This window comes from Salmo salar, chromosome ssa15 (assembly GCF_905237065.1).
Source record: "Salmo salar chromosome ssa15, Ssal_v3.1, whole genome shotgun sequence".
Classification (NCBI taxonomy): Eukaryota; Metazoa; Chordata; class Actinopteri; order Salmoniformes; family Salmonidae; genus Salmo; species Salmo salar.
The window spans coordinates 78177552-78196960 of NC_059456.1; the positions used below are offsets into that span (position 1 = coordinate 78177552).

At 42.8% G+C, this 19409-nt stretch overlaps 1 protein-coding gene and 1 non-coding gene across 7 annotated transcripts in view; one reads left to right on the plus strand and one right to left on the minus strand.

Moving 5' to 3' along the window:
• Positions 1–19409, plus strand: part of si:dkey-178k16.1 (protein 4.1) — a 118492-nt gene that overhangs the window by 58996 nt on the left and 40087 nt on the right. For all 6 annotated transcript variants that reach the window (XM_014145841.2, XM_014145842.2, XM_014145846.2 and 3 more), the window contains exons 5-10: positions 5803–5845; positions 5947–6022; positions 12848–13066; positions 13684–13771; positions 14095–14247; positions 15417–15514. In XM_014145841.2, coding sequence (XP_014001316.1) covers positions 5803–5845; positions 5947–6022; positions 12848–13066; positions 13684–13771; positions 14095–14247; positions 15417–15514 — 677 coding nt within the window. The remainder of the gene's footprint in view (positions 1–5802; positions 5846–5946; positions 6023–12847; positions 13067–13683; positions 13772–14094; positions 14248–15416; positions 15515–19409) is intronic.
• LOC123727449 (U7 small nuclear RNA) lies at positions 10309–10365 on the minus strand. Its single transcript, XR_006759445.1, has one exon. It is a non-coding gene; the product is annotated as a U7 small nuclear RNA (small nuclear RNA).

The window sequence follows — 19409 nt, forward strand, 5'->3', positions numbered from 1 at the left end:
ATGGTTCTGACTTAGAATATGTGGACAACTACAAATACCTGTCACGCCTGCTCCAGCTCCTCCCCCCTGGCACTCGAGGGCGCCAGGCTGCCCTGCATTATGCACTCCTGCCACCATCATTTACGCACACCTGCCTTCCCTCGTCACGCGCTTCAGCGATATTGGACTCACCTGGAATCACTCAATCACCTGTTTATTACCTCCCCTATATTTGTCAGTTCCCCAGCTCTGTTCCCCGCTGCTGCATTGTTTGTTGTATGCCCGTGTTACCAGTGTGCTGACGCTGTTCCTGTCTTGTTCTATATCTGTTCCAGATTAAATGTTTGACTTCCCGTACCTGCTTCTCATCTCCAGTGTCATTCCTTACAATACCTAGGTGTCTGGTTAGACTGTAAACTCTCCTTCCAGACTCACATTAAGCATCTCCAATCCAAAATTAAATCTAGAATCAGCTTCCTATTTTACAATGAAGCCTCCTTCACTCATGCTGCCAAACATACCCTCGTAAAACTGACTATCCTACCGATCCTTGACTTCAGCGATGTCATTTACAAAATAGCCTCCAACACTCTACTCAGTAAACTGGATGTAGTCTATCACAGTGCCATCTGTTTTGTCACCAATGCCCCATATACTACCCACCACTGCGACCTGTATGCTCTCGTTGGCTGGCCCTCACTACATATTTGTCGCCAAACCCACTGGCTCCAGGTCATCTATACGTCTTTGCTGGGTAAAGCCCCGCCTTATCTCAGATCACTGGTCACCATAGCAACACCCACCCGTAGCAGGCGCTCCAGCAGGTATATTGCACTGGTCATCCCCAAAGCCAACCCTTCCTTTGGCCGCCTTTCCTTCCAGTTCTCTGCTGCCAATGACTGGAACAAATTGCAAAAATCACTGAAGCTGGAGTCTCATATCTCCCTCTCTAACTTTAAGCATCAGCTGTCAGAGCAGCTTACCGATCACTGTACCAGTACACAGCCAATCTGTAAATAGCACACCCAACTACCTCATCCCCATATTGTTATTTATCCTCTTGCTCTTTTGCACCCCAGTATCTCTACTTGCACATCATCATCTGCACATCTATCACTCCAGTGTTAATGCTAAATTGTAATTATTTCGCCTCTATGGCCTATTTATTGCCTTACCTCCCTACTCTTCTACATTTGCACACACTGTACATATATTTTTCTATTGTGTTATTGACTGTACATTTGTTTATGTGTAACTCTGTGTTGTTGCTTTTGATGCACTGCTTTGATTTATCTTGGCCAGGTCGCAGTTGTAAATGAGGACTTGTTCTCAACTGTCCCACCTAGTTAAATAAAGGTGAAATAAAAAATGTAATAGAAAAAAAGTACTATAGCTGTACCATTGAGAGCATGTTGACTGGCTGCATCACTGCTCGGTATGGCAATAGCACCACCCTCGGTCGCATGGCACTACAGACGGTGGTGTGGACAGCCCAGTACATCACTGGGGCCGAGCTCCCTGCCATCCAGGACCTCTATATCAGGCGGTGTACCAGTACATCACACTGCACAATGCACTATCCCATCTGGACAAGAAGAATACCTATAATAGAATGCTGTTCATTGACTACTGCTTAGCATTCAACCACATAGTACCCTCCAAGCTCATCATTAAGTTTGAGGCCCTGGGTCTCAACCCCGCCCTGTGCAATTGGGTCCTGGACTTTCTGACGGGCCGCCCCCAGGTGGTGAAGGTAGGAAACAACATCTCCACTTCGCTGACCCTCAACACTGGGGCCCCACAAGGGTGCGTGCTCACCCCCCTCCTGTACTCCCTGTTCACCCATGACTGCGTGGCCATGCATGCCTCCAACTCAATCATCAAGTTTGCAGACGACACAACAGTAGTGAGCTTGATTACCAACAACGACGAGGCAGCCTACAGGGAGGAGGTGAGGGCACTCGGAGTGTGGTGTCAGGAAAACAACCTCTCACTCAACGTCAACAAAACAAAGGAGATGATTGTGGAGTTCAGGAAACAGCCGAGGGAGCACCCCCCTATCCACATCGAAGGGACAGCAGTGGAGAAGGTGGAACGTTTTAAGTTTCTCTGCTTACACGTCACGGACAAACGGAAATGGTCCACCCACACAGACAGCGTGGTGAAGAAGGCGCAACAGCAACAGCGCCTCTTCAACCTCAGGAGGCTGAAGACATTTGGCTTGTCACCTAAAACCCTTACAAACGTTTACAGATGCACAATTGAGTGCATCCTGTCGGGCTTTATCACCGCCTGGTACGGCAACTGCACCGCCCTCAACCGCAAGACTCTCCAGAGCGTGGTGCGGTCTGCACAACACATCACCAGGGGCAAACTACCTACTACAGCTCTCAATGTCACAGGAAGGCCAAAAAGATCATCAAGGACAACAACCACCTGAGCCACTGCCTGTTCACCCCGCTACCATCCAGAAGGCGAGGTCAGTACAGGTGCTTCAAAGCTGGAACCGAGAGACTGAAAAACCGCTTCTATCTCAAGGCCATCAGACTGTTAAACAGCCATCACTAACACAGAGAGGCTGCGGCCTACATACAGACTCAAATCATTGGCCACTTTAATAAATGTATCACTAGTCACTTTAAATAATGCCACGTTAATAATGTTTACATATCTTACATTACTCATCTCATATGTATATACTGTATTTTATACCATCTATTGCATCTTGCCTATGCCGCTCAGTCATCACTCATCCATATATTTATATCTTATTCCATCCCTTTAGATTTGTGTGTATTAGGTACAGTAGTTGTTGTGGAATTGTTAGATTACTTGTTAGATATTACTGCACTCTCGGAACTAGAAGCACAAGCATTTCGCTACACTCACATTAACATCTGCTAACAGCAGGTAGACTAGTGGTTAGAGCATTGGGCCAGTAACTGAAAGGTTGGTGGATCAAATCCCTTATCTGACAAGGTAAAAATCTGTTGTTCTGCCCCTGAACAAGGCAGTTAAACCACTGTTCCTAGGCTGTCATTGGAAATAAGAATTTGTTCTTAACTGACTTGCCTGGTTAAATAAAAACAATAACCATGTGTATGTTGCCAATAAAAGTTGATTGGATTTGATTTGACACTGCATCATTTTCTCACTCACACATAATATGCATGTACATTTATACTGACTCTACACACACGCACACCCACTCACATACAATCATATACGTTACTGCTACACTGTTTATCATATATCCTGATGTCTAGTCACCTTACCCCTATACGTATCTACCTCTATCACTCCAGTATCTACCTCTATCACTCTAGAGAGATCCTTGATGAAAACCTACTCCAGAACGCTCAGGACCTCAGACTGGGGCGAAGGTTCACCTTTCAACAGGACAACAACCCTAAGCACACAGCCAAGAGAACGCAGGAGTGGCTTCAGTACAAGTCTCTGAATGTCCTTGAGTGGCCCAGACTTGAACCCGATCTAACATCTCTGGAGAGACCTGAAAATAGCTGTGCAGAGACGATCCCCATCCAACCTGACAGTTTGAGATGATCTGCAGAGAAGAATTGGAGGAACTCCCCCAATACAGGTGTGCCAAGCTTGTAGCGTCATACCTAAGAAGACTCAAGGCTGTAATCGCTGCCAAAGGTGCTTCCGCAAAGTAATGAGTAAAGTGTCTGAATACTTACATAAATGTATTATTTCCGTTTTTTTTTTTTATACATTTGCAAAAATGTATAAAAACCTGTTTTTGCTTTGTCATTGTGGGGTATTGTGTGTAGATACTGTAGATGAAGTGAAAAATATACACTACCGTTCAAAAGTTTGGGGTCACTTAGAAATGGCCTTGTTTTTGAAAGAAAAGCACATTTTTTGTCCGTTAAAATAATATCAAATTGATCAGAAATACAGTGTAGGAATTGTTAATGTAGTAAATGACTATTGTAGCTGGAAACGGCTGATTTTTTTATGGAATATCTATATAGGCGTGCAGAGGCCCATTATCAGCAACCATCACTCCTGTGTTCCAATAGCACGTTGTGTTAGTGAATCCAAGTTTATAATTTTAAAAGGCTAACTGATCATTAGAAAACACTTTTCCAATTATGTTAGCACAGCTGAAAACTGTTGTACTGATTAAAGAAGCAATAAAACTGGCCTTCTTTAGACTAGTTGAGTATCTGGAGCATTTATTGAAGCTGCCATTTGAGGTCTTGTGAGGCGCTTTTGTTTCATTGCTTTTCTTTAAAAAACAAGGACATTTTTAAGTGACCCCAAACTTTTGAACGGTAGTGTATTTAATCAATTTTAGAATAAGGCTGTAACGTAACAAAATGTGGAAAAAATGAAGGGGTCTGAATACTTCCCGAATGCACTATATGTTATCCAACTGTTAAATTAAGTGTTTTATCAAAATGTACACACATAATTTCACAAGGACGTAAAGGCACTATTTTTATGGAATGACCCAGTTAGCTGTTGTTGACTGTCTTAGGTTGCAGCAGTAAGCTAGTTTATTTTTTTTATTTTTTTTATTTCACCTTTATTTAACCAGGTAGGCCAGTTGAGAACAAGTTCTCATTTACAACTGCGACCTGGCTGACATAAAGCAAAGCAAAACAAAAAGAACAACACAGACTTACACATAAACAAACGTACAGTCAATAACACAATAGAAAAATCTACGTACAGTGTGTGCAAATGTAGAAGAGTAGGGAGGTAAGGCAATAAATATGCCATAGAGGCGAAATAATTACAATTTAGCATTAATACTGGAGTGATAGATGTGCAGATGATGATGTGCAAGTAGAGATACTGGGGTGCAAAAGAGCAAGAGGGTAAGTAATAATATGGGGATGAGGTAGTTGGGTGTGCTATTTACAAATTGGCTGTGTGCAGGTACAGTGATCGGTAAGCTGCTCTGACAGCTGATGCTTCAAGTTAGAGAGGGAGATATAAGACTCCAGCTTCAGTGATTTTTGCAATTCGTTCCATTCATTGGCAGCAGAGAACTGGAAGGAAAGGCGACCAAAGGAAGTGTTGGCTTTGGGGATGACCAGTGAAATATACCTGCTGGAGCGCCTACTACTGGTGGGTGTTGCAATTGTGTCTAGCTAGCTAACTAACAACAACAATTTCTGCAATGGTGATAAAGCAATGGACAGAAACAACTCATGTTTGTGAAATAACCAATCTGCATTTATTGTTGCTATAGTTAAAGATTCCTAGTAGTTCCATTATGCGTATCCAAAATGTGAACCCATCCATACTAGCTATTTAAATTGGTTTACAAGCTGCAGCCTTCGGCATGGGTAAAATGACAAGTGCAAGTGCAGCTGGGCAGCCTTCCACAGGTGGGACTCGGACTTGGTAGCTAATTTGAAATATCCAAGTGCATGCGTGTCTGGTTGGCTGAGCTGGCAAATCAGCTGTTTTTGACTGGTATATGCCCACCTTCTTTTGGTTCCTAACAGGGCAAGCAGGGGCACAGAGAGTAACTGCTTTTTAACATCTTTAATTGGCATTTTAGGAAGGACATTTATTAATTCATATTGTAATTAATTATAGATCATATTTCATAGAAATCTGGAACACTGGGAAGTTACTTTAAGACATTGATGGTTTACCGAGGCATTTATTTCCTTTTGCTTTGGTGGATGCATTTTGCCCCCAATAGAGGAGATGGCTTTGGAAGAGAGGAGTCAGTGCAGTAGTTAGCTCTCTGACAGGGTTTTCGAAGAGAGGGGCATTGGCTGTTCTTTTTGTTGCTGTGTGTTGTTCTCAAGGGGATTTCCCCATTCTTTCTTTCAGAATTGGCTGGACCCGTCAAAGGAGATCAAGAAGCAAATCCGAAGTTAGTGTGACCACGCATGTACACACACACACACACACACACACACACACACACACACACAACCAGTGCTGACTGTGTGACTGTGTGTCGTTTATCCACAGTTGGCTCATGGCATTTCGGCTTTGCTGTCAAGTTTTATCCCCCTGACCCATCTCAGCTCACTGAAGACATCACCAGGTGGGTTTGGATCATAATCAACAGCAACAACATCTACTAAATATACTATGGAAGTCAGATTTGATGTCTAACTGCCTTTATTGATAATAACCAGTCCCTCCAGGATTTTGCGATTTATTCTAGGGCTTTCATATTTGACCACTATTACCGCATTAAACAGTCTGCAATTATTACTTCATAAAATTGTGTGATCACTGCACTACAAAAACAGGGCTCGCAATTTTAACCAATCACCGCACTTAATCTGCATAAATTAGTTAAATCAAGCCAGAAGTCGTTGCAAATTGCCATGCAAAACATCAGAACTGCCACAGCAAAATCAAGCATTTTTGCCGACAAATCCCACATGAAAAAATACTATAGTATACTATGGTATAAATACTGTAGTATTATTATATATACAGTTGAAGTCGGAAGTTTACATACACCTTAGCCAAATACCTTTAAACTCAGTTTTTCATAATTCCTGACATTTAATACTAGTAAAAATTCCCTGTCTTAGGGCAGTTAGGATCACCACTTTATTTTAAGAATGTGAAATGTCAGAATAATAGTAGAGAGAATGATTTATTGCAGCTTTTATTTCTTTCATCACATTCCTAGTGGGTCAGAAGTTTACATACACTCAATTAGTATTTGGTAGCATTGTATTTAAATTGTTTAACTTGGGTCAAACCTTTCGGGTAGCCTTCCACAAGCTTCCCACAATAAGTTGGATGAACTTTGGCCCATTCCTCCTGACAGAGCTGGTGTAACTGAGTCAGGTTTGTAGGCCTCCTTGCTCGCACATGCTTTTTCCGTTCTGCCCACACATTTTCAATGGAATTGAGGTCAGGGCTTTGTGATGGCCACTCCAATACCTTGACTTTGTTGTCCTTAAGCCATTTTGCCACAACTTTGGAAGTATGCTTGGGGTCATTGTCCATTTGGAAGACCCATTTCCTACCAAGCTTTAACTTCCTGACTGATGTCTTGAGATGTTGCTTCAATATATCCACATAATTGACCTTCCTCATGATGCCATCTATTTTGTGAAGTGCACCAGTCCTCCTACAGCAAAGCACCCCCACAACATCATGCTGCCATCCCCGTGCTTCACGGTTGGGATGGTGTTCTTTGGCTTGCAAGCCTCCCCATTTTTCCTCCAAACATAATGATGGTCATTATGGCCAAACAGTTCTATTTTTGTTTCATCAGACCAGAGGACATTTCTCCAAAAAGTACGATCTTTGTCCCCATGTGCAGTTGCAAACCGTAGTCTGGCATTTTTATGGCAGTTTTGGAGCAGTGGCTTCTTCCTTGCTGAGCGGCCTTTCAGGTTATGTCGATATAGGACTTGTTTTACTGTGGATATAGATACTTTTGTACCTGTTTCCTCCAGCATCTTCACAAGGTCCTTTGCTGTTGTTCTGGGATTGATTTGCACTTGTCACACCAAAGTACGTTAATCTATAGGAGACAGAACGCGTCTCCTTCCTGAGCAGTATGACGGCTGCATGGTCCCATGGTGTTTATACTTGTGTACTATTGTTTGTACAGATGAACATGGTACCTTCAGGTAGTTGGAAATTGCTCCCAAGGATGAACCAGACTTATCGAGGTATACAATTTTTCTTCTGAGGTCTTGGCTGATTTCTCTTGATTTTCCCATGATGTGAAGCAAAGAGGCACTGAGTTTGAAGGTAGGCCTTGAAATACATCCATAGGTACACCTCCAATTGACTCAAATTATGTCAATTAGCCTATCAGAAGCTTCTAAAGCCAATTTTCTGGAATTTTCCAAGCTGTTCACAGGCACAGTCAACTTAGTGTATGTAAACGTCTGACCCACTGGAATTGTGATACAGTGAATTATAAGTGAAATAATCTGTCTGTAAACAATTGTTGGAAAAATTACTTGTGTCATGTTCAAAGTAGATGTCCTAACCGACTTGCCAAAACTATAGTTTGTTAACAAGAAATTTGTGGAGTGGTTGAAAAACGAGTTTTAATGACTCCAACCTAAGTGTATACTATATTATTCACTGTAATGTTTTCTCAGACTTTACTGTGGTGTTTGGGACATGACTGTAGTATACTGTAGTATTTACTGTAGTGTTGTTGCAGACATCACTGTAAAATACTGTAGTATTTACAGTTTATTATATAAATACTATACTCATTTTACATTTTATTAGTCATTTAGCAGACGCTCTTATCCAGAGCGACTTACAGTAGTGAATGCATACATTTCATACATTTTTTTTTTTTTGCTGGCCCCCCGTGGGAATCGAACCCACAACCCTGGCGTTGCAAACACCATGCTCTACCAACTGAGCTACAGGGAAGGCTGTATACTCCCTGTGGGGCAGCGCACAATTTGCCCAGCGTCGTCTGGGTTAGGGGAGGGTTTGGCCAGGGTGGCTTTACTTGGCTCATCTCGCTCTAGCGACTCCTTGTGGCTGGCCGGGAACCTTAAGGCTGACGTCGGTTGTCAGTTGAACTGTGTTTCCTCCGACACATTGTTTCGGTGTTTCGAAGGACCTTTGCCTCCCGAGCCCGTTGGGGAGTTGCAGCAATGAGACAAGATCAAAATTAGGGAGAATAAGGGAGTAAAAAAACTAAAAGAATATAGATGCTACAGTAACTACTGTAGTGTTTTTGTGGACATTACTGTGGTATTTACTATAGTGTTTTTGTTTTATTATTTTTGATAGTGATGGGATGTACGATACCGACACTTCCAGGCTTGCCTAACATTTTCAAGCAGTCTGATCTGATACAAAAGTACCGATTCCTGTTTCATGGTCAGTGACGTCCAAAGCTTAGTTTGATCAAGTGCTTTTTCAAAATGTTGCGAGATCCCACTGATGCTTTTTTTGATGCCGAGTTGCTTTCAAACACTCACCTCTACCGGAGACAGTATTTGCAAATGTAGCTTTTATTTCCAGACCAGAGCACCTGACTGGTAGCTCTGCAGGTAGGGTAGCGAGCCATCGATTTCTCAGATTATAAAACATAGGGTTGAATCAAATCAAATTCTATTCGCCACATGCGCCGAATACAACAGGTGTAGACCTTACAGGGAAATGCTTACTTACAAGCCCTTAACCAACAATGCAGTTTTAAGAACCTAAAAAAAGAGAGCTAAGAATAACAAATAATTAAAGAGCAGCAGTAAAATAACAATAGTGGGGCTATATAGAGGGAATACCGGTACAGAGTCATTGTGCGGGGGCACCGTTGTCGAGGTAATTTAGGTAATATGTACATGTAGGTAGAGTTATTAAAGTGACTATGCATAGATAATAACAGAGTAGCAGCAGCGTGGGGGGGGGGGGTCTTATGGAGTCTTATGGCTTGAGGGTAGAAGCTTTAGAAGCCTCTTGGACCTAGACTTGGCGCTCAGGTACCGCTTGACGTGAGGTAGCAGAGAGAACAGTCTATGACTAGGGTGGCTGGAGTCTTTGACAATTTTTAGAGCCGTCCTCTGACACCACCTGCTGTAGAGGTCCTGGATGGCAGGAAGCTTGGCCCCGGTGATGTACTGGGCCATTCGCACTACCCCAGTAGTGCCTTGCAGTCGGAGGCCGAGCAGTTGACATACCAGGCAGTGATGCAGCCCATCAGGATGCTCTTGATGGTGCAGCTGTAAAACCTTTTGAGGATCTGAGGACCCATGCCAAATCTTTTCAGTCTCCTGAGGGGGGATTAGGTTTTGTCGTGCCCTCTTTACAACTGTCTTGGTGTGCTTGGACCATGTTAGTTTGTTGGTGATGTGAATGCCAAGGAACTTGAAGCTCTCAACCTGCTCCACTACAGCCCCGTCGATGAGAATGGGGGCGTGCTCGGTCCCCCTTTTCCTGTAGTCCACAATCATCTCCCAGTGAAGGCAACGTTTTTGTCTGGGAGATGATGTGAAACCACACTATCTGCATATTGTTGTTCTTAGAATTTGTTTAATTTAGTATGATAAGCTTTTGTCGCATCCTAAATAATGCCATGGATATACAGTTTTTAAAACAAACTTGGAGGCAAATAAAAGGAAGAAGGATGTAAGATGCTAACCTCATATTATAACTGTTTAGGTGTTCAAAACCCATGACTAACCGCTGTACCATAGAGTTTTGATAAATGCCTTGGTCAAAACTTATATCTGAACATCAAATGCTTCTGTTTATTTCTGACCAGCAGGTGTCACTAATGTGCATTGTGTTAAAAGCTCAGAGTAATTAACCGTTTTTGGTGAGAGCCCCAAAGGCTTCAGAAAGCCTTGTTTTCCCATCCCTAATCTTTGACATAGAAGTAGGGGCTTTCTCCTTGAGGAAACCTACTGGACAAATACTAAAAGAACATAATTTCCATAACCTGTAGGTAGGTAGGTAGGTAGGTAGGACTGGCATCTGAACAGATAGTTCTATAACATGTAGGGAACACAATATATGGTCTATACTTTGCATGTAGGTTTCTCACTCATGGGTGGCACAAATTGGGATATGGGAATGGGTGGGGTGTATGCAAATGAGTAATGTGGTATTACTGTTCTACAGTATACAAAAAAAGTATATAGTAAGTGCTACACTATCAAGGGATACTATAGTGTGTAGTATAGTAGGTCATGCTTTATTTGTAGAGTCTGGATTAAAAAAAATATTTTTTTACTCTGTGGGCGTGAGAGTTATTTTAGAGCTTTGGTTGGGCTGAGTGGGAGCTGCCCTCCCGTAGGGGTAGGAGGGCCAAGAGACCAGTGGTGGTGGAACGGAGTGCTCGGGTTGGGATTTGAGCATAGCCTGACGGTAAGGAGGGGCAGTTCCCTTACAACTCCATAGGCAAGCACCAGGGTCTTGAAGATGATGGGAGCTTAGACTGGAAGCCAGTGGAGTGTGTGGAGGAGCGGGGTGCATGGATTTGGTGGCACAACTGGGGAGCCCAGCCAGCAGAGAGTTGCAGAGGTCTAGATGGGAGTTGACAAGTGCCTGGATTTGGACCTGCGGCCCTTCCTGTCTGAGGAAAGACCATATTCTATGGATGTACTCTGCTTTGATGTTTGCAGAGAAGGACAGTGTTGTTGTCCAGGGTCATGCCAAGGTTCTTTGCACTCTGGGAGATTGGGGGGTCAATTTAGCCCATGTTTTTTGTCCCCCCACTTTGGTTCTGAAATCACCATCTCCCACTAATTAATATTTCATTTTGTCAGATTAAGTGTTTGAGCTAGTAATGTATCAATATTTATCGTTTACAAATTAGCTATGACATAGCCAATGAAGATATAGCACAATTTTGGATTTCACCCCCTTCTGATTTTGACTGTTTTTACGGAGTGATCTTCTCTTCGCTTCTTGCTTCGGCCATGCAGTGCGCCTCGTAAAACTGATTGCTGTCCTCGTTATGAAATGATCAACTTTACCCTGTCTATCAAAACATTACCGTATACACTGATTGTTTAACGCAAAACGACCAAAATTATTGCCGATGAACCTGAACAACTAAAATACAATCTATTGTAAACCCCGTTCAGCAGGTATAGCCAGATGAGAGTTGTATCTCCGGTAGCTTACTTTTATTCCGGTAAAACACAATTTCCAACAGCGCATAGTTACTACCCTAGCAAATTACATAGGTTGTCACGCAACTAATAAAGCCTAACATCAGGCAAGCCATTTTAGCATTTTAATGCTGAAGGTGCCATGCAGATGTGCAAGGTCAGGAACAGGCCGCCTACCTCGCGGTGGTCAGCACGCGATGCTGGGGACAGTGCGCATGTAACGATGTACGCTGAAAGTTGGGAAGCAAGTTTAGTGAGTGAATACATTTAATAAATAAATGAACACAACAAGAAACACAAACAGTGCACCGACATGAAACAGAAACAATGACGACTGGGGAATAAACCAAATGGAGTGACATATAAAGGGCAGGTAATCAAGGAGGTGATGGAGTCCAGGTGAGTGTCAATATGCGCGTAATGCTGGTGAAAGGTGTGCGCCCTAACGAGCAGCCTGGTGACCTAGAGGCTGGAGAGGGAGCACACAGTGACAGCGCAGTTTGACTAGGCTACTGATATCGCCTATGGTTGTTCGCCATGTAAAATGACTTGTAGATCAATATCTGTCAACACAGTTACATGCAGTTCGACACTGAAGGAGAGGAAGCATCAGTTGTCACAAAAGATGAGAGATATTTTCAGAAGGTAGAAAGAATGTAATATAAGCTAATACATTTAGTGAACCAGCAATTTGTAACATTTTATATATTTTCTGACCGATGCATGCTACATTTGAATCGGTTTGGGGTCTGTGGACCGATGCACTTGTGTCTTAAACATTTGAATCGGGGACCGATGCGTATCGGTGAATCGTTACATCCCTATTGTGGAGTATAGTTTTCTACGGTATACTACACGATTATACTAAGCACTACACGATCGAGGGATACTACAGTGTGTAGGATAGTATTCTACAGTATACTACAAAATTCTATATTAAGTACTACACATGATCAAAGGATACTACAGCGTGGAGTATAGTATTCTACGCTATACTACCATTTACTACAGAATTCTATAGTAAGTACTATACTATTCTATAGTAAACAGGGGTATTGTTTCATGTGGGAGGGACTAATGAGCTGTGGGAAGTTGCCTTATAAATCCTGCATTCCCTCTATGCTGTTTGCCTCTTGTGTATCCATGATCATGTTCATTAGGGCATGCAACAGAATAATTGTTTTTTGTTTATGCAACATTAAACAGAAAGCATTTCTTATTGGACCAGTTAGACCTCTCCCTGTTTGAATACATTGTCCTTCATTTGGTGCCTAATGAACATGACTCATCGATGCATGCAGGTACTACCTGTGTCTGCAGCTAAGGGACGACATGCTGTCCTGGCGTCTGCCCTGCTCCTTCGGGACCTACGCCCTGCTAGGTTCTTACACGGTGCAGGCGGAGCTGGGCGACTATGAGCCAGAGGAACATGGGCCCGACTACATCAGTGACTTCCGTTTCGCCCCCAACCAGACGAGGGAGCTAGAGGAGAGGGTGATGGAGCTTCACCGCAACTACAGGTCAGGGCCTGACCGGCCACGTGCCAGCTCATCATTGTAAATAAAAAGCCTCCGGCACAGGTCTACGCTGTCGGCATAGATTCAAATACAATTAAAATGGTAATTACCTAACAATTGCATAGTACACACTTTGGTTTCATTGACACAAGCATCAGTATGTACCAGGGACAGACTGGGACTGGAATTAGCTAAATCATTTTAATTTTGAGCAAAACCCACAATTTCCACAGGCCCACTGGGCTAAAAATGGACAAGCCCATCTGGCATTTGCCCAAACCGCCCTATGGCCAGTCCGCCCCTGATATGTAGCATTTGGTACTAGGTTGTTACCAATTGTGTTGAATTCTCAATACATGAACGTATATGGATAGTAGATAGACAATTAAATTAGTTACACACAATTGACTCATGCAAACACTCAAAACATGCAGAAGTGTAACATTAATCAGAGCCTGAGGAGACCTCAACATTTTTGTGCCACAACCATATATCAACCACTAATTCCAATGAAAAACCTGCGTACCATAACCCAAACAGACCGATTGTTTTCTTTATTCAAAGTGTGCTAAGTTGTGGTGTCGTGATAGTCCAATGACAGCCTCTGTGTTCTCCCTTAGGGGAATGAGTCCAGCAGAGGCAGAGGTGAACTTTCTAGAAAATGCCAAGAAGCTTTCCATGTATGGTGTAGACCTGCATCACGCCAAGGTACAGTATGGAAAGATTTACAAATTGTGTTTGTTTGTGGTGTTGTGTGTGCATGTATGCGTGCGTGCGTGTGTGTGTACTGCTACATTATAGACAACAATGTAACTAAGAATGTAAGGCTGCAAATATGGTTTAGAGTAATCAGCAAGAAAGCATTTTAAAAGAATAGTCACAAGATGTCAACTTGATAGCCTGTTCCAATCTAGCGCCCATGTTACTTCATTTTACCTATCTGGATTGGATCCGTATGATAGAGTGACACACACCCTTCTTCGCCATCCCTGACCTTCCCTCCCTCCCGTTGCACCCTTTGTCTCTGACAGGATTCGGAGGGCATTGACATCATGCTTGGCGTCAGCGCCAACGGACTACTCATCTACCGTGACCGTCTGAGGATCAACCGCTTCGCCTGGCCGAAGATCCTCAAAATCTCCTACAAGAGGAGCAACTTCTACATCAAAATACGCCCCGGGGAGGTAGACAGACCATATTATGTTATCTTGTAGCCTATATTATGCCTCTTGTTTGACATGACTTCACTTCACTCGAAGTCTACACTAACTCTGCAAAACCGTTAAAACAGCTCATTGCAGCCAACTGTATAACTGTGACAACTCCATTAAGTGGCACAAAGCATGACATGGTAAAAAAGGTCAACCGTTATAGCAATCTTTACAGTTGTTTCATGCTTTCACAATAGTTAGGAATTCGAGCATGGCTGCTGTGACCTGATGTTCCAGTTGTCCTATGCTAGCTTAATGCTACAGTAGGTGTTATTTAACAGATTCTATTGAAGTGTCACTTTTGAATCTTATCTGGGGACTCAGTGAGCCACGGAATAATTGGCCATGATTTGTTTCAATGTGGGCTATTTATAGCGGTCAAGTAACTATTCTTAAAGATTAGGGAGATGTGGGATGTTTTGTGGTCTTGGAAGTGGGTACGGTCTTCTTCTTCTGTTGCCGAGCACTGGGACTTCAAAGCATGGTGGGCTGCGTGTAAGGATATGCTTTCATCTGGGATTTTGCTCACTAGAAGTGTTAGTGTCTCATTTCGCTTGCTCTGGTTTTCTCCTCCTAAAGTGATTATCTACCGATGGTTTTCCTCTGTTCTGCCTTCTGTGGGCCTATGTATCTACAGAATGTTAGGACTCTATTCAATCTGTGTCGCGTTTTTTGAAATATAAACGTAAATTCCGATTGAGCCAACATATGCAGCGTTTACTGTGTATTCTCTGCTAACAAGGGAACATTGCCCTTAAATTTAAATGCCACTGTAACGCTGTAACTTCCGCGATACGGATTGAATAGAGACCCTAATCACTGATACTGATATCTTCATTCAGGCATTGTGTAAGATCTTTTCTACCAACTATCTCTTTCAAAAGCACTAAAACCCACAGTGTAATTACTGTATGGGCCCAGTTTTCAGTACTGCTATGTCATGTTTCAATGACACACTCTTACTGTTGAGAGAATAGAGTACAATATACAGGATGCAATTTCCTTGTTTTTTTTAAATCAAGGGTCATGAGATGGTTCCACACACACGCGCGCACACACACACACACACACACTCCCTCGGTTCACTCCTCCTTTTATCCCCCACTCCTCCCCCATCTCTCACTCCTCCCCTCCATCCTCAGTATGAACAGTTTGAGAGCACCATCGGCTTCAAGCTGCCCAACCACCGGGCTTCCAAACGCCTGTGGAAGGTCTGCATTGAACACCACACCTTCTTCAGGTAGGCAACTGCCCCTCACTGGTGACAAATGCACGTACCCGCACCCACGCAAACACACTCAGCTTAAGACACTAAGCATCACACAGCTCATGCTACATTGCACAGCAACAATCAAATCAAATGAAATTGTATTTGTCACATGCGCCAAATACAACAGGTGTAGACCTTACTGTGAAATACTTACTTACAAGCCCTTAACCAACAATGCAGTTAAAGAAATAGAGTTAAGAAAATATTTATTAAATAAACTAAAGTAAAAAATGTAATAAAAAGTAACACAATAAAATAGCAATAACGAGGTAATATACAGGGTCTCTTTGCGGGTGTACAGGTTAATCAAGGTCATTTATTAATTGTTCAGCAGTCTTATGGCTTGGGGGTAGAAGCTGTAAAGGAGCCTTTTGGACCTAGACTTGGCGCTCCGGTACCGCTTGCTGTGCGGTAGCAGAGAGAACTGTTTATGACATGGGTGACAGGAGTCTGACAATTTTTTGGGCTTTACCAAGTTTGTTAGAGCTTTAAGAAATGGCAAAGAAAAAGACTGCAACGTTACGTGTCATTTCTTAATTACCAGCCACTTTTACCTCTGTCAAATTTATGCTCCAGATAGTATGACACTCTCTTTCACACTAGAAATGCCAGGCCTCGATACTCCCGCATCTAAGCCAATGATGCGTTTTCTTGACGTCAACATTCAAACAGTCTAATAAATACATTTCATATATGCTTTTGCAAAAATAATCATTTGGTTGTGTTTATGAGCGTCTTAGGTAACATTACAATACGAAAGAAAATGCATTTCAAAGAACACAATATAATTTTTATTAGATATGTAAATGTAGGCTATATGTACAAACGAAAAACCACTAAAACACCACAATTCAAGTGTTAAAATCCATTAACTCTCTAGAGTCCTACATTTACACGCTTCAAGATTGTTTTGATTACACGGACTGGGATATGTTCCGGTCAGCCTCAGAGAACAACATTGATCTATACACTGACTCAGTGAGTGAGTTTATAAGAAAGTGCATTGGAGATGTTGTACCCACTGTGACTATTAAAAGCTACCCTAACCATAAACTGTTGATGGATTACGGCATTTGCGCCACCCCCCCTCTCCTTCTCCGTGGCCGACGTGAGTAAAACATTAAACGGGTTAACCCTCGCAAGGCTGCTGGCCCAGACAGCATCCCTAGCCGTGTCCTCAGAGCATGCGCAGACCAGCTGGCTGGTGTGTTTACGGACATATTCAATCGCTCCCTATCCCAGTCTGCTGTCCCCACATGCTTCAAGATGGCCACCATTGTTCCTGTAACCAAGAAGGCAAGGATAACTGGACTAAATGACTACCGCCCCGTAGCACTCACTTCTGGCATCATGAAGTGTTTTGAGAGACTAGACGAGGATATCACCTCCATCTTACCGGCCACCCTAGACCCACTTCAGTTTGCATACCGCCCCAACAGGTCCACAGATGATACAATCACCATCACACTGCAAACTGCCCTATCCCATCTGGACAAGAGGAATACCTATGTAAGAATGCTGTTCATTGACTACTGCTCAGCATTCAACACCATAGACCCCTCCAAGCTCATCACCAAGCTGGAGGCCCTGGGTCTCAACCCCGCCCTGTGCAATTGGTTCCTGGACTTTCTGATGGGCCGCCCCCAGGTGGTGAAGGTAGGAAACAACATCTCCACTTCGCTGACCCTCAACACTGGGGCCCCACAAGGGTGCATGCTCAGCCCCCTCTTGTACTCCCTGTTCACCCATGACTGCGGGGCCATGCACGCCTCCAACTCAATCATCAAGTTTGCAGACGACACGACAGTAGTGGGTTTGATTACCAACAACGACGAGACAGCCTACAGGCTTTTTAAGCACATTTTTACTCCTGAACTTATTTAGGCTTGCCATAACAAAGGGGTTGAATACTTATTGACTCAAAACATTTCAGCTTTTCATTTTTTATTAATTTGTAAACATTTCTCAAAACGTAATTCCACTTTGACATTATGGGGTATTGTATGTAGCCCAGTGACAAACAATCTCAATTTAATTAATTCTAACTTCAGGCTGTAACACAACAAACTGTGGAAAAAGTAAAAGGGTGTGAATACTTTCTGAAGGCAATGTATATGTTTCATGAGCTGAAATAAAAGATCTCAGAAATGTTCTATATGCACAAAAATAATATTTCTCTACAGTTTTGTGCACAAATTAGTTTACATCCCTGTTAGTGAGCATTTCTCTTTTGGCAAGATAATCCATCCACTTGACAAGTGTGGCATATCAAGATGCTGATTAAACAGCATTATCATTACACAGGTGCACCTTCTGCTTGGGACAATGAAAGGCCACAAAAATGTGCAGTTTGTCACACAACACAATGCCACAGATGCCTCACGTTTTGAGGGAGCGTGCAATTGGCATGCTGACTGCAGGTATGTCCACCAGAGCTGTTGCCATAGAATTGAATATTCATTTCTCTACCATAAGCCGCCGCCAACATCGTTTTAGAGAATTTGGCAGTATGTCCAACCAGCCTTACAACCGCAGACCACGTATACCCACGCCAGCCCAGGACCTGTGGAATCGTCTGAGACCAGCCACCCGGACAGCTGATGAAACTGGGGGTTTGCACACCAGAAACATTTCTGCACAAACTGTCAGAAACCGTCTCAGGGAAGCTCATCTGTGTGGTCGTCGTCCTCACCAGGGTCTTGACCTGACTGCAGTTCGGCGTCGTAAACGACTTCAGTGGGCAAATGCTGACCTTCGATGTCCATTGGCATGCTGGAGAAGTGTGCTCTTCACTGATGAATCCCGGTTTCAACTGTATGGGGCAGATGGCAGCGGTTTGCTGATGTTAATATTGTGAACAGAGTGCCCCATGGTGGCGGTGGGGTTATGGTATGGGCAGGCATAAGATACAGACTTCGAACACAACTGCATTTTATCGATGGCAATTTGAATGCACAGAGATACCGTGACAAGATTATAAGGCCCATGGCCTACATTCTCACCAAACATGTCACCCATTGAGCACGATTGGGGTGCTCTGGATCAATGTGTACAACAGCGTGTTCCAGTTCCCGCCAATATCCAGAAACTTCACACAGCCATTGATGAGGAGTGGGACAACATTCCAGAGACCACAATCAACAGCCTGATCAACTCTATATTCATTATTATTTTATATTTAACAAGGCAAGTCAGTTAAGAACAAATTCTTATTGACAATGACAGCCTAGGAACAGTGGGTGAACTGCCTTGTCAGGGGTAGAACAATTTTTACATTGTCAGCTCGGGGATTTGATCCACCAACCTTTCGGTTACTAGCCCAACTAGCTCTAACCACAAGGCTACCTGCCACCCCAAGGAAATGTATCACGCTGCATCATGCAAATGGTGGTCACACCAAATACTTACTGGTTTTCTGATCCACGCCCCTACTTTTTTTTAAAGGTATCTGTGACCAACAGATGCATATTGTATCTGTATTCCCAGTCATGTGAAATCCATAGATAAGGACCTAATGAATTTATTTAAATTAACTGATTTCCTTATATGAACTGTAACTCAGTAACATTCTAGAAATTATTGCATGTTGCATTTATATTTTTCTTCAGTGTATATATATACAGTATATATATATACAACTAAAGACAGACACGTTCAGAAATAAAGCTGCTTTTAACACAAATTCTGTTTACGATATTAAGATCCTAACAATGACAGTGGGTTATATAGACTTATTTTGGAAAAGTCAAGGATGGAAGGGATATGACTTTAAAAATGGCAGAGTAATTAAACATGTAAATTCAAAATGACGATCTCGTGTTAATGTGTAATAAAAAAGATAAACATTATAGTGTCCACCTCTTTA